The 16226-nt window shown below is 35.4% G+C and overlaps 1 protein-coding gene across 2 annotated transcripts in view; it reads left to right on the top strand.

The window, feature by feature from the left end:
* Positions 1–2411, top strand: part of LOC134533312 (tetratricopeptide repeat protein 5-like) — a 92795-nt gene extending 90384 nt beyond the window's left edge. Inside the window, exons 9-10 of one of the 2 annotated variants that reach the window (XR_010075306.1) lie at positions 1164–1336; positions 1418–2411. Coding sequence is in view for 1 of the 2 variants with exons in the window: in XM_063370797.1 (XP_063226867.1) it covers positions 1164–1283 (120 nt within the window). In the remaining variant the exon portion in view is untranslated. Of the gene's footprint in view, positions 1–1163 lie in introns of both variants that reach the window. The other variant, XM_063370797.1, reaches the window with a different exon arrangement.
* The last annotated feature ends 13815 nt before the right edge of the window (positions 2412–16226 follow it).

The following is a 16226-nucleotide window of genomic DNA, read 5'->3' as shown; positions in this document are numbered from 1 at the left end:
CTTTACATCATAAATTCAAAGCACTATTGCATAGAGCAATTAATATAAATGTTATTTTACAAAGAATTATCATTTATGGTTGGGAGGAACAAAATAAAATATTCAATTATGTGAGATGTAATATCACACTATGCACCAATCAACACACTATGACGACTGTCAGTAAAGCTGTCACCCACACATCTGATAGGCTTCTTGACTTTGGTCCACAAGCCAAGTTACAGTAATAAATATAAGCAATAAAAATATGCTATTAATATATTTGTCAGAGTGTTTAGTCACAGGTAATTTTATACTTGTGCAAAGTTTTTCTAACCAAGATTTAGCAAGACTTTATATATATACTTTAATTTGCCTGATGATTGTTCCATATTTCAGATAAGATGTATGGGTACATGTCTGTAATCAGCTATTTTTAAATAATGAATCTGCACTTGTCATCTTGCAAAAGTACCCTCTTTATCGCATAATTGTCGCATACGCATAATCGTCGCAACATTATTTTAGGGCGTCAAAATTTGGATATAAAAAAACCTCTCGCGTAAACGTTGCATGATGTTTTTGGTCCCGCTATTAGATTCCGAGCTCTTTGTGTAGGTATTTTTTCCCTTTAAAACTATGTATTTTAAAGTAGAAATATAATATTTATTCAGACATTACCACTTACTTATTTAATTAACGAAAATACGAAGTTGTCTGATGTATAAATTTTCTTTTAAAGACTTTTTAAACGTTATAACCTTTATTCTTTTCGTCTGCATCGCCGCGGTGTACCGTTTATAAAAATGTAGCCAACGCTAGTTGGCATGATTCATGTTTGGTTATGTTGCTTCCCGTATAGAGCGTGCACACATAGTTGAATATCAATATCGATATCTCGCCGATTGCTTGTCGAGTGCCGAGTTAACTACATTTGATGGCCCGCACTCTTTCGTGGTGAGAGTGTACTATGATGATAGTTATGCGTTAGTTCAGGCTCGCATTCGGGTCACAGATTTGGTTTTTCTATTTAAAGTTGAAGAAAGGTTTTTGTTGCATGACTACTTTTAAAACTTGATTTCAGTATAAAATGTGTGACGATTATGCGATAAAACACGGTAGTTAAAAATAGTGTGTGCGAGACTGGTGTTGACTGAAATATGACTGTTGCTTTTGCACTGCAGCAGTACCAGTTTGACTCGATACGTGTGGAGACGCCCTCGAAGCTGAAGGTGAACGGCCGAGTGCTGGGACGAGACAAGCTGGCGAGCGTGCAGCTGTCCTCCTCCAAGTTGGCCAGCTGAGTCCTGCTGCTCTGCTGCTCTTACTGTCGAGCAATCAACTCACTGCCCAACAAGTATAATAAAATCATAATTTGTTTGTTACTTTTTTACAACTTAGCTCAGTGCTAATTCACAGTTTCATACACATGTTGTAGGAGCAGCGGTCAGGGAGAACTTGCAGATGGACGGGGTAGCAGTCCGGCTTCTTCCTCCTATAACTCTGCACTCTCTCGTTCTGGCATCTCTCTCCTCCAGGAATCCTGTTCTGTAGTCTTACCAAGACCTTTGCATTCTGTTCCATATGTCCTACCCACATAGATCATGTGCCGACAGTTTTTCTCCATCTGGCTGTAGCTCTTCCTTTTTTTCTCTTTCAGCATCCAGAAGTAATGCCCGTCATGTGTGTGATAGAATACTCTTCCACAAAATGGGCCATTTAAAAGTCCATTGATGTCAATTAGTGTCAATTTATGCTTTTCGGGGGAACAAAGGAAAAAGTGTACATTGTGGGAAAGTATAACTTGAGGGAAAACTTCAAAACTCATCTGATACATATGTACTTCATTTCTTGTATGTATTCCTTTTCACCGCACGAGGAAGAAAAAGGGGAAGGAGTGGGTGTACCTAATGCATCCAAACCCTTGCCCCATCGGTTGCGTACATAACAATAACAATTCTGATAGGCCTATCACCTGCATGCTAATGTTGTGAATTAAATCCTTGTCAACTTAGACATCAGCTGAACCATAACTATATTTTGGCATTAACTACATCATTTAGACATGTTACATTCTGTTCACTTTCATATTTAATTTCAAAATTAAATAGAATTCTTGAGCCACAAGCACAAGATGAACAATTATTAGCTGATTACAGTCTACAAATTACAAATAACTTGATTAAGCATTGTTATACAAAAACGGGTAGCATTAATGTTCAAAGATAAAGCATAATCCAGACAATCCAGAGGTGATAATGCAATAAAAGTATTTGTGAGCAAACTTTGTGAAGTGCTAGATGATTAGCACTCAGAAAACAATTTTCAAAACTTAAATAATGCTTATTAGTGTTGGGCCGATTCCTAAAATATACCGATTCCGATTCCATTTTCGATTCTTAAATTAAAGGGTCGATTCTTCTAATCCGATTCCGATTCCTTAATTTTTATCTGACAATGTTCAACAGAGTAATATACTCAGAAAAAAAGGTTGTTTATGATTTTAAAAATGAAATTGCATTGTGTTTCATTTTCTGTGCATAAATTAACATTATATACAGCTAATTATAATGTTAAAAAGCATTTTCATTACCCTCAAGTTACGCTACCTTGAATTTCTAGAACAATTTGGCCTTTTAACCTTGCATATAGTTAGATGAAACACATGTTCAAACACTGCCAATAATCAAAGATGTCTTATGACGTAAATTGTAAATAATGTTATAACTTAACCAACTTTAGATACCTTACATTATCAACTCAATTTATTTATTGTAAAAAAAGAGGATTTGTACAGTTAGGTTAAGAATTTTATTTTCAAGCACAACTAAATAATGATCCAAATAAAATGACAATGTAACCTCGTTTTTACATATTTCAAGGGACCAGGGCCAAAAAAAAATAAAAAGAGGGAAATGTAAAAATAAAACTTTATCATCTCATTATGATGGAAACAAATATGCACCACACTAAAATAAAATAACAGAGATGCTTACTTTTTAATATATTAACTAGAACTTAATTATCTCACTTGGTGAAAAGAATAAATCCATCCAGTCTTGTAGTTCTTTACAACCGTAAAGAGAAAATAAATTTTCTGTTCTTGAGTAAGAAAGATCTGTGCATGTTTAAGCATCTCAAAATTTTCACATTTTATGGTGAGATTTTCGTAGACAAAATATTTAAACTCTTCAAATAATCGCGTGTTAACATTTAATTCATTTCAGAAATTTATCGGAAACAATTCTGTTGAACTAACACAACTACTTTCAAAAGATTGTTTATGTTTAATAATAAACATTTACAAACGTTTCAGCAGAAATGTTTGGAAATCAGAATTGCCAACTGCCTTTCCAAAATATTTCTAATGTAAAACGAGCATCGCTAAACACGCACAAGAACACCGATTTACAGCAATTTGGTTATGTTGCTTTAAATTTATTTTAATATGGTCGCAGTAATCCACTGTGAATTTTAGTAAAATCTCGTTAAAAAGTTATTTTATTTATAATTCTTTAAAGTTTAAAGTGCAGAAATGTGAAACATCTTAATTTTCACGTTCACGTCACCAAAGATTTGGTTCATGGCCGTATGGTTTACCATGGCAGGTAGTACAAACAAAAAATTAGGTTGTTTACAATGGCAAACGTAGCTGCCATGATCAAATAGTAAACGTTTATTAAATAAAATTTACATTATTTTCTTTAAACATTGATGTTTTTGTCTAATTTTTTTTGAAGGTTTACTATTAAATGCAGTGCTGCTGCAATGTAATTTCCGAAAAATGCTTCGCTTAAAGCGGGAAAGTAGGTACTGCATTTGTACTGTGGGGAAAATGGCGATGCAAGTAATTAAATACGTTAATCACCGAAATTCGTAAATCTCAGTTCCGTAAAAAAAGATTTTATTATGTAGTTTAAAAATAAAATTTGCATACATTTTAATAATTTCTTACGTTTCTTAGGAGATGTATTTTGGAAACTTACAAAAACAATGCAGGAATTGGTCATGGTCGATTCCAAAACAATTGTATTCCGAATCCCGCGATTATGGTGGAATCGGTGGAACTGACTGATTCCAGAATCGGAATCGACCCATCACTAATGCTAATGCTTAAGACCTCTGATGTCACACAGGACACGAAGCACCAAAGAGAAAATGTGTGTTAATAGAATACAAAACACGAACGTCTCACAAATCTTGTACGAAATGTAGTCAAAGGAAGGGATATATTACGTGATATATATTAGTGTTGTGCGAGATCTCTAACCTCGAGAAAAATTTCGAGAAATATTGCATTCTCGAACAGCGATTGAGAAAAATAATTTCTCGAAAAAAAACGAGAATTTTTTTTGATACCAGTAACGACTCATTTTGGTATGGAAACTAAATTTGATATTGATAGTTGTATTCTTATATGTTGAACATTACACACACACTGCCATATTTTAGTTTAAATGTTTTAAAAATACCAAACGTGTGTGCCTGTTTGGACGAAAAATGATTTGGCGGAACACAAAGCAAACATGATGCAATCATGAAGAGATATTATATTAGACTAGCCGACAGTCACCATCCAAAACCATGTCAATAACTGAAACTGTGAATAAAAACTGTCATGAAATTCCAATTTATCCTGAAAGAAAAACTGCCGTATTTAATTTTTAAATTACGTAAGCGTAATACATAATAAAATACGTTCGAACCTAACCTACAAAATTGGTTTTGTTTACATACACGTTATTAAGGTCAAGTTATTAAAAACATTACCTTTAATTTAGTCATCATATTTTGTTCGGTAATGTTTAATAGCATACTGAAATGTTGATTATTACGGCAAAATACAAAATTTACTTTTTAACGAACAAAAGGGAATGGTGGTCATGCTGCCAGACCGAGTCTGCTTCGCTGTTCCGTTTCTTATTTCATTTCCAATAAAAGACTGCACAAGTCATGTGATTGTTAAATGGACTGGAATGGAAAGGAATGGATTGAACACGCAGAACAATTCACGCCCTTTTATTACGTAAAATTACGTGAATGTGTATGTTCCAACCCGTTGATAAGGCAGAATAAATAGTATGTTCATCCCATTTCCTTTTTCACCTTTGTTTCACTCAGTCGTAAGACGTCACGAGTAATGAATCCCGCCGAAGCCTCCCTAGTATGACAGTAACATGAGCTCATTTACTTAAAGGGAAATCTAAATGTATAAAATACAGATACATGAATGAATTTAGTATAAAATTATTCCTAAATATGTTAGACTATGAGACTTGGTTGGATGTATATGAAATAACAGACATAAATCAAAAATTTAATCTTTTAACTAACAAATTGATAAACATTATAAATGCATCAATGCCAATAAAACAAGTTAGGAAAGACAGTAAGCCTAAATAAACCATGGATAACCAAAGGGATAGTCATATCAAGTTAAAAACTAAAAATCCTACATTTACTAAATAAAACTCAATGTCAGACTATCAATATGCAACATTACTGTAAGAACTACAAAAAAAATTATAGAAGTGTCATAAGGCTGGCAAAGAGGAAATATATTCAAAACAAGATCATACAGAGTAACAATAAAGCTAAAACAACATGAAAAATAATCAAATCTGAATTGGGTAGGGACTATAAACCTGAAAATGAAGTAAATAATCTAGAAATAAATGGTAAAGTAATACACAATAGTGATCAGAAGGCATCAAAATTCAATAGGTTCTTTACAAATGTAGCTGACACACTAAATGTAACTAATAACAATTAATGACAGCCATTGAGAACTAGAAAAATAGGTGCCCTTCTAACAATAAAACTATTTATTTACATCCTACATCGATAAAAGAAGTAATAAAAGTCATAAAACAGTTAAAAAACTCAAACTCGACAGACGTATATGGTATATCAAACAAAATTATAAAACTTGCTGTGTATCAGATTGCAATGCCAGATTGCCTAAAAAAAAAAAAATACGCTAAAATACTACCAGTGTTTAAAAAGGGTAATCCTCTAGATGTAGCCAATTATCGACCCATTAGCTTATTACCAATTATTGGAAAAATATTTGAAAAAGTGCTATATAGTAGACTATAATCATTCCTTAGAGACTGTGAAATTCTTAATAGTAATCAATATGGCTTTCAAAAAAACAAATCAATGCTAAACGCAATACACATTATACAACTTTACTAGTCAAGTTCTATAAACTTTGGAGGGTGGTAATGCAGCACTGGGAATTTTTTGCAATTTATCTAAAGCTTTCGATCTCGTAAATCACAATATATTATTGGAAAAATTGACTCATTATGGGTTCAGAGGTAAAGTGCATAATTTATTGAATTCATACTTGCTAAACCGTAAACAAAGAGTTGAAATAAAATCACACAGTAAACTAGATCTCGCAGGCTGGAGTGACATTAAACATGGAGTTCCTCAAGGAAGTAATCTAGGTCCACTCTTATTCTTAGTGTACATTAATGACATGCCTTCTCACATTTTACATGATACTTCAATATTAGTGGAGGGAAATAATGTCATACCAAAAGCTAATCTAAAACTTGGACGACTAAACAATTGGTTTGAAGCTAACAAACTTGTTTTAAATCCATCCAAAACCACCTGTATAAATTTTAATAATAAACGTATAGCATGTGATAAAAGTATTAATTTGAAGTTCAACGACAATGATCATATTAACTCAATAGTAAGCAGGCTCAGTAATTCATGTTATGTGTTAAGACGAATAGTGGATACGGTAGAATTAGAAACGCTGAAAACAGTTTACTATGCCCAATTTCACTCTGTAATGTCGTATAACATTGAAATCTGGGGCAATGCGGATAAAATCATAAAAATACAAAAAAGAGCTATTAGAATAATAACAAAAGATAAAAAATCATCTCACTGTGTAGACCAAAATTCAAATAACTTAAAATCCTGTCATAAATGAATACATTCTGAGAACTCTTTTATTCATTCATAAGGAAAAAAAATAAATAATTTAAAAAAAAAACATAGATATTCACACATATAAAACCAGAAATGTTAGTACATAAATTGAGGATAGTTGAACATAACACTAGGTGATTGGAAAATGGACTAAATTACATGGGAGTAAAACTTTACAACTTAATATCACAGAAAATAATTAACATAAACAGTTTACCAGTATTATAAAAAAAAACAGTAAAAGTGCTTATAGAATATCCTACCCTACTCTCTGAAGGAATTCTTTAATTTGATTGATAATAGAGAAATTGAACTCTTAATTGGTTGAATGGACTTGTGATAACACCTGCTTCATGTTTTGCATAAAGTATCAAATATCACTATACAGTTAAATTGTGTAACATGTTTTGTATATTTTTTTATTAACTTGCATCATGTAAATATTAATGTTTGCACATACATATTTGTATGTAAAGGGACATGTGACATGTTCTATATCCCGGAGCTTTGACTTCATGTGGGATCAACGGAGCAAAAATACAAAATAAATAAATAAATATCAATTACTTTGTTTTCATTACAGTGCCAGAGTTTCCTGTTTATGCGTGCTACTCTGCAGGTATGAATAAATAATGTGACACCTGTAAAATGTTATTAGGAATATGAGAATAATTTCCTAATACTGCTTTATGTCCAACTGCGGCATAACCAAGTGGAAAAAAAAGTGTTGCGGGAATATAATAGTTAAACAGAAGTAAACTTTGTTGTCAAATTAAACTTTGATGTTACGGTAAAATGGAAGATGTGGACATATCAGTGTGGCAGAATTACACAAAAAGTGGTGATAAGTCAACGGGAACGTGTAACATTTGTAGAAAAGTTATCAAAACAAAGTCCGGAAATACATCAGGTCTACTGAGACATCTTTCACAGCACTCTGCCATAAAAAAATTAATTTGATGACCTTCAGAAACAAAAATCATCACAGCCTAGATTTTCTAGTGTATCTGGAGAACCTGTGCCCAAACAGCTTAAAATAGAGGATACATTTAAATGGTCTCCAACTCATGTGAAAGCTGCAGCCATCACAAATTCAATTGGGGAATGGCTGGCTGATGCCATGTTACCTTATAACACAGTGGAGAACATGTCTTTCATAAAAGTTCTTGGTACTGCGCAGCCTCTACAGAGTACCTAGCAGAACAACGTTTTCACGCAGTGTAGTCCCCGGCTTGTATCTTAAAGTTAAAGAAAATGTGAGCAAACAAGTGGACGATGCATTGGCAAGTGTAGCTTCCATGTCTTCCACATGTGACTTGTGGACTTCCCTTGCCAATGATGCGTTCATGGCAGTGACATGCCACTTTATCAAAGATTTTACCCTCAAGACTTTTGTCTTGGGTGTCATCACTTTCCGGGAGGTCACACTGGTGCTGCCATTGCAGATAAGAGATAAGTTTATTTCAGTCTTGCAAGAGTGGAACATTGTCAAACTAAAACTGTGGTGCCCACAAGGGGGGTAACAACGCAGACTGCGGCATTAAATTATCGGGAGGAGGGGGGGGGGGGGGGGGTCAAAAGACGAGTGTGTATGTATATATATATATATCTATCATTTACACATACTTATAGCTTCTAATGTGAAAATACGTTTCTGGTGCTTTGATAATTGAAAGGGATATTGTATATCAAATTGGCAACCCCGCACTTTCCTCAAAAAAAGCAGTTTGGCATCTGTCGGTTCAGGATGGTCCCTATCCCCGCTTTGACAATAAGCACACACACTCACAAGTAAAAAAAAAAAAAAAAAAAAAAAAAATCTTCGCGCCTGCGCAGACCGTGCAACTGAAAGGAGAATCTGATGCATTCTATCAGGCTTGGAAATTCTATACCTCTGTTCAGTTCATGCCCGTCTGATAGTTGAGACCATATGTGTTATCACTGTACACGCATTCCTTCTCTTTTCATTGTTTTGCTTGTTATAGCTGGCAGCAACGCCCAAAATTGGCTGGACCACACTGAATTTATCAGTGCCAAGTCGGGTTGTGCTTGTGCGTTATTCTTATTGTTATCATCTTCTAATTAATTAGTTTTTGAAGTGTAATCGTGATATAATGCTGGCATTGTAGCCATGCCTAAAAAGCAAACGCAATATAAATAAAAATGTTTAGAGATTTTGTGTGAAGGGACTGTTAGACATAAGTGGGCAGACCATTGCAAGAAGAAGCATTTTTACCCCTGAACATGGCCAAAAATGGGTATTTCAGGCTTCTGTATCTTACTAACTATTCACGGGATGTATGTGGCACTAATATAAGGGCATGCGCTGGACCTTTCTACAAACTATGTAGAAATAAAATTATTAGGTCACCACATTTTATGCGATGGACATATCGTAGGAACAACAAGAAAGGGTGGTGGGGGGAGGGATGGAGAAAGAGAGAGAATTGCTCGCGGTATCAATTATCTTTATTTCCGCCATAAGAGCAGAAGTATTGGAGGTTTGGAAACACCCTATTACGGTTGTGACAATTCTTGGAAGGGGGAAAATGAATGACACTCCCGCCGAGGGTACGCGGCTTCAGCCTAGTTCCAGCACCGACCGCTGTCGCCCGCGAAGGCTGCTTAGATAGCAAGTGAAAGTTCGGAATGCGCTCCCAGGTAGGCGGGTGCCTAAGTACTTTCAAGACAACACGCATATTAGAAACACCTTTTTTGGGCCACGAGGCGGGCCCCTTCAGGTTATTTTCTAGTGCAATTATTACATGTTTTTTAAGCCATTAAAATAGGCATTTTAAAATATTCCCAATTGTGCAAAGTATATATATATTTTTTTAGGAATGTCGTCACACAAACTGGAGAGGAATATTCAGATATTCTGCAGGGCCAGTCAACAACTTATCCTGATACTTCTGGTTCACCCTCCATCGTTTTTGATAACACCTACTCTGCTGAGAATCCTCCTGCGACTGATGGACTGATGGTATTCTGTCGATGTCATCCACCACTGACATGTCAAGTGTTCCTGGGCCTTCGCATGGATTTAATGCAGATGAGAAATTTCAAGATCAAATACCTTTCAGCTTGCCCTCTAGCATTCAGCCTGAGTTAACTACAGAAATAATAATGCCGGACACTGAAGTGGCATCTGCTGAATTGATTTCCGACGAGAATAACAGTGATCCTTGTAGACTGAGTGAAATCAAACTGACAGCCAGAGACATAGAGTTTGGCTTGAAATTGTAAAATAATGAGTTTGATCCTGAATACGATTTTCCATTAGTCAACAACAGAAAATTCTCAATGAAGTGGCGGAAGTACAAACTTCCTGATGGCACGGTAAAAGATAGAAACGTAATGATTCTGCGTATTGTTTGCAGTGCCTTCTGTTTGCACTACCCAACCATCATTCTACTTGGGCATCTGGTAACGGCTATCAAGGATGGCGCACAGGTAATGCACAAAGAGATATTGAGGTTCACGAAACTTCTAAAATCCACTTAGGTTGCCAAATTGCGAGGGTCCAATGGATTGCAGGGAAACATGTTACCAGTACATTTTGTCTGCTGATGTCACTGGAGCAAATCTGAAGTCGAAGTTGGTAGACTCTTTGAAGGAAGTAGGACTCAACCCCTTAAATATGATTGGTCAAAGTATGGATGGTGCTGGCAATATGAGGGGCAATTGCTCAGGACTTAAAACTTTAATTCAAAATGAGTATGACACTGCCTTTCATGTTTGGTGTACTTCGCACAGATTCGCCCTCGTTCTTGATAAATCAATTGATTTTTGCCCCCAGATTCGAGAATTGTTTTCAGTGCTGGAAGAATTATATCGCTTGTTTAACTCTGGGCATAAGGCATTATGTTTTTGTTGAGAAAATGGATTTGAGAACAAAGTTGAGCTTCAAGAGGAAGCGATTGAAGAGGGTGCAAACAACAAGATGGTCAAACAAAGCCGAAGCAATAAAAGTTATAATATTGTGCTTCGAGGAGATTACGTCAGCTTTAGAGGATTTGCAGGACAGCAAAAAATTTGACAGAGAAATTGTGACTCTTGCGAAAGGGCTATTGAGCAAGCTAAACTCTTTTAATGTAATCACTGCTCTTCATATCGCCCAGTCTGTATTCACTGTCATGAATCCTGTGACAGTTAGTCTTCAAGGTGTAGTTATAGATTATGGGACTGTTCAAACAATCATTAACAGTGTTAAAGACTAAAATCAAGAACCTCCGAAGTGACGAAGGTTGGTCTAAAGTGTTAAAAAAATCTGAAGATTTTGCGAAAAAACATGACATTCATCCACTTGTACCAGTACCTGGAAGAATAAGGTTTAGGAAGAGGGCAATGGACGAGATTGGAGTTGACGAGCCCATAATAGACCTAAATCGTAGACTTAAAATTGAAACCAATGTATTTTAAGCTCTTATATTCTTTGCATCGTCAGCTCAATGTTAGATTTTCCGATCATTCCTTAAAAAAGGTTATGCAAATAAGCCACTTTTCTTACACAGGAGTTCTTAATGCAGAGAAAGATAATGTTAAATCTGAAGACATCAAAGAGTTGTGTGATTTCTACAAGTGGGATTGTGACTCGGTGGCTGAATAACTGAACAGCTTCAGTTATATATACCTTGCCACACATCCAAATATCTCACTATCCGATGTGGTAAAAGAAAGCCGAAGAACATCAAGAAAGGAAGATGAAGAGACCGAAGTGGCTAATGAAAACCTGGTAGATACAGAAGAAATCGATGGTGATGAAGAGGAAAAGGAAAATGAGGGAGATGAAAAGAAAAATGTTTTGTGGGTAACCCAATGGGTTTCTGAAACCTTATCGATGCCTCAATAACTTTTCTGGGTTTAAAGCTATTAAATTTGTTTATGCAATTTTACTCTCATTGGCAGTAACAAGTTCTTCCGCAGAAAGAGCAATGAGTAAGTCAAGTATAGTGAAAAACAGGCTGAGATCGTGCATGGGTGACAGATGGCTGTCAAATCTAATGGTTCTGTGTTCGGAAAAAGATGTGCTTGCATCCATTTCAAATAATGAAATCGTTGAGAACTTCTCTCGATCTATATCTTCAAGGAAGAAGCTTTTGTCAAGGATATAGAGCAGCGTTAATTTTTAATCATGCAATTGTTTTGCTAGTGAAAGTTGCAAGGAGACACAAATTCAATTTGAGCTAGATTTTCAAACAAGCGTTTATCTGCAGGGGCGGATCCAGGGCCGGGCGACCCGGGCAATCGCCCAGGGCCCCACGCCTAGTGGGGCCCCGCGTCTGCCCTCACCCTAGCACCGGTCATGTAAGGTGTACACCCCTAATGTCTATTAGAACCTCTTTTATATGTATTAACCGCAACAAGCAGGGGACGAGTGTAAGATAATCGGGTTGGCAATATGTGGATCACATTACCTGACACTTGCCAGCCGGCGATGCTGATTAGTGTTTGCTTAGGTTACAGTTATCACAGATACGGCGACAACAAGGCTTTGCTCTGAGTGTCGTTTTCCTCTAATTATCTCTGGAGAAGGGCGGTGAAAAGTACATACAGTTGTGCTTTTTTTGTTTTATATTTATATTATTTCTGCCAGTTATCAAAGGATTTGAAAGTATAGGTCGCTATGTAAACCCTAAACTTCCTCTCAACCTTCTAAATTTACGTGACTTTAGTCAGCGGCTGATAATTAGCATTCCCTTCCCTTTTACGATATTCAAAAGTGGAGGGGGTGTGAACGTACGCGTTACAGACTGATGTTGTTAATGCAGTGTCGCCAGATCAGTGGAAATATTAAGTCATGTATCGTGCAGTACACATTTTGAATCTCTATTCGTTCGTCCCGTTATTTGTTGTAACTACTTTCAATGATATTTATTAATAGGGATATTTATTTTTATTAAGAATCAAGGCTGAAATTTTTATTTGTTAGTTTGTCAGATTAATTTACAATGACCTCTCGTGATCGTGACCACGGACCGTGATCGTGACTTTGGTAGGAAATATGATTCTGGCAGTTCCAAACGGAAAAAAATTGAAAATCGCAAAGAATTTGAAAAAAAATTAAGCAATTCTTTAACAAAATATTTAAAGACTGATAAAATTACTGGAGATAAAAGGAACAGTTGAACTGTAATATTTTGCCTTGAAATGTTGTTGTTGGGTTTTTTTTTCCTTAAAATCATTTATTTTCATAAGTGAGGGAAAAAAATTTACCCATGTGATTTTTGTACCAAATTAATTTTACGACTAATTTAAATAATAGCCTAAACAGCTATATAAATTAACCCTCATTTACATGTGGCATATATTTGAGTATTTGTACAAAAACAATTCAAATTTATTTTCGTATTTTTATTTTTCTTCTTTGTATAATTTTATTTTATGTGAAAAAATATTGTATGTGTGTAAATGAAAAAAAGGAAATATTGTTTGTTTTTTTTTTGTTTTTGCTTTTGATTTTTTATAAATTTATTTTGATTTCACTTTTAAAAATATTGACAGCTTTTATGGACTAATAAAATGACCAGATTTCACCAGAATTAAATTGTATGCATTAATAAAACTAACCCAATTATAATTTCCACGAAAGAAAATTTCTTACCATCGTCGAAATTTAGGTTCAATGTAGGCTCAAAAGTTTAATTTTCTAACTTTCCGGGAGAGTGACCACAAATCCCCCTTTCCCCAGTGGTATTCCATACTCCAGTCTGATAAGACCCCCCCCCCCCCCCTCGCCGAGATACAAGGGCCCCGCTGAAATAAATTGTCCAGGGCCCCGCACAGTCTAGGTCCGCCACTGTTTATCTGTATTACTTTTGTTTGTTATGCTAAGATGAATATATATTATATATATCTCAATGTTAACTGTTTTTAATATATGTCTAATTCAGAATTTTTAAAATTTTCCATTGTACTACTGAACTATTATGAGTGATGCTGCTATACTAGTTCATCTAATTTTTAAGCTATTAAGGTATAAAGCAAGGATTGAAAAGAACATTGTCACATGTCATAGTATGCTTAAATTATAATATATTAAATATTACCTGATATGACCAAAATTATTATTATTAGAAAATCAGTTTTAATCAGAGCAAAAGGTAACAAAATATAAAAAATAAAAAAGTATAATATTATAAAATCATTGAGAAAATGGCACAATAAATTTCGCTGATGGGGAGGCATCATTAGGTTAGGGGGGGGGGGGGGGTGAGTCATATTGTTTAGGGGGGGGTGGGCACCTCTGACTAAAATATGCAATTGGTACCCTTATATTTATTTACAGATAATGGTAGAAACATAAAGCTTGGTATGTCAATGTGCTGTGTAGAACTTGTTCAACTTCAATGTTTTGCACATACATTGCAGTTAGCATTAAATGGTGCACTGAAGGAGACTGATGGAATTGGCAACATGTTGAAAAGTGCTAGGACAATTGTTGGACATTACAAGCATAGCTCCAGTGATACCGAGAAACTTCATAAAATTCAAACTGAACTTGGACTGCCAGCACTGAGTTTGATCCAAGATTGTGCGACTAGATGGAACTCAGAGTATCTCATGCTCAGCAGGTCACTAGAAAATAAAGAAGCACTTGCATGTCATTTGGCCACTCAAAATATTGACAACTTAACAGTGTGAATGGCAATTCGTTCAAGGGTACGTCGAAATTTTGAAACCGTAATATGAAGTCACAACTGAATTATGTGCAGAACAGTCTCCTTCAGCTACAATGGTAATACCGGTATTATTTTCTGTGAGACAATATCTCGTAGGTTATGTAAATAAAAATAAGGGAATAATGGGAGCTGGTGTGGTGTTTGCTAGAGCACTGCTTCAGTCTTTGAAAGCGAGGTTCCCTTTGTTTGAAAGAAGTGAACCATACTACACCGTCATGCTAGTAGGCCTAGATCCACGATTCAAGCACGTTGTTGTAGTAGTACCGAAAGATGAAAAAATTATGGCAGTTCAGCATTTGAAGCGAAAAGTAGAACAAATTTCACCTTCACAAACAAACACACCAGGTAAGCTCAAGTGTTGAATTGAAATTTTTTTAAGGCCTTCAAATATTGATCAATATTAAATGCATGTTTCAGGACACTTAACTTCAACATTACCTACATTAATGTTAAAAAACATATTTGTCATACTTTCATAATTTTTGAATGCCTACTTTTTTTTTTTTTTTTTTTTTTTTTTTTAAAAACAATGTGTACAGCTGTTTAAAGTTTGTATATCTACAAAGTGTGTATTTATTGAAGTTGTCAAAATGTTATATTTAAAGCAAAATATATTATCTCTGATTCAGAAAAACCTGAAACTCAAGAAAAGAAATCGTCTCTCTGGAATGCGTTCGATGAACTGGCACAACAGGCTGAAAATAATGACAACATGGAAGTGTCAGACTATCTTTCTTTGCCTACTATTCCAAGAGCGGATGACCCCTTAAAATGGTGGAAAGATAAGGGCAGTAGTCTTTACCCCCAATCGTGCAAAATTGCAATGCAGTTTCTTGGGATTCCTGCGACTGAGGCAGCCAGTGAACGAGTGTTCTCAGGAGCTAGGAACATTGTAAGCTGCAGGAGACAACTTCTTGCTACAGAACATGTTAAACACTTGTTTTTGTCCTTAAAAAAAAAGGTATTAAAAATAGTGTGTTTAATCATTCATGGTATTTTCATCATAATTTGTTATTATTGATACGATTATTGTTGTTATTATTATTCTCCGTTCACTCTTAGCTGAGTTCTGAAATAAACAAACACCGCCGTATCACTGCGCCGCGTCAGCAAGTGATAGGCTGAATTCATCTGGCGCGCCAAGCACTAGTTGCAACACACACACTTCAGTACAGTCGGTGCTAATAAAATAACGGAGACGTAATATAACAGGAAGCACCGTAGCACTTTGTTCAGCGTAGGTGGTTCATTTGCGAAGAAAAAACTATGCAATTTACGCCTAATAACCGTATTCACAAAATCATCACAAGTTTTTATAACAGGATACTCAAGTTACCTTTTCTTCCCGGAAGATGTTAATGTCCCGGTGTCCTGTAATTATTTCCTTGCAAGAAAAACACTGCTCTTCGAAACACGCCTAAATTCCTCAGTTAAACTCGCGATATCGTTCACACGACAATCCGTATATTTGTCTGAAAATGTTTTAAAAACATTCAACACAATAGTTTTCTGTGCACTTTTCAAAGGCTTTCCCGTTCTGTGTTTTACAAAACTCGGTCCGACGTCAGCCATAAGAAACCGTGCGCGCGCGAATCCGAAATGCAACTGTTG

The sequence above is a fragment of the Bacillus rossius genome, chromosome 6, assembly GCF_032445375.1.
Source record: "Bacillus rossius redtenbacheri isolate Brsri chromosome 6, Brsri_v3, whole genome shotgun sequence".
NCBI classification, from domain to species: Eukaryota; Metazoa; Arthropoda; class Insecta; order Phasmatodea; family Bacillidae; genus Bacillus; species Bacillus rossius.
This window is presented reverse-complemented; position numbering and strand designations above follow the sequence as displayed.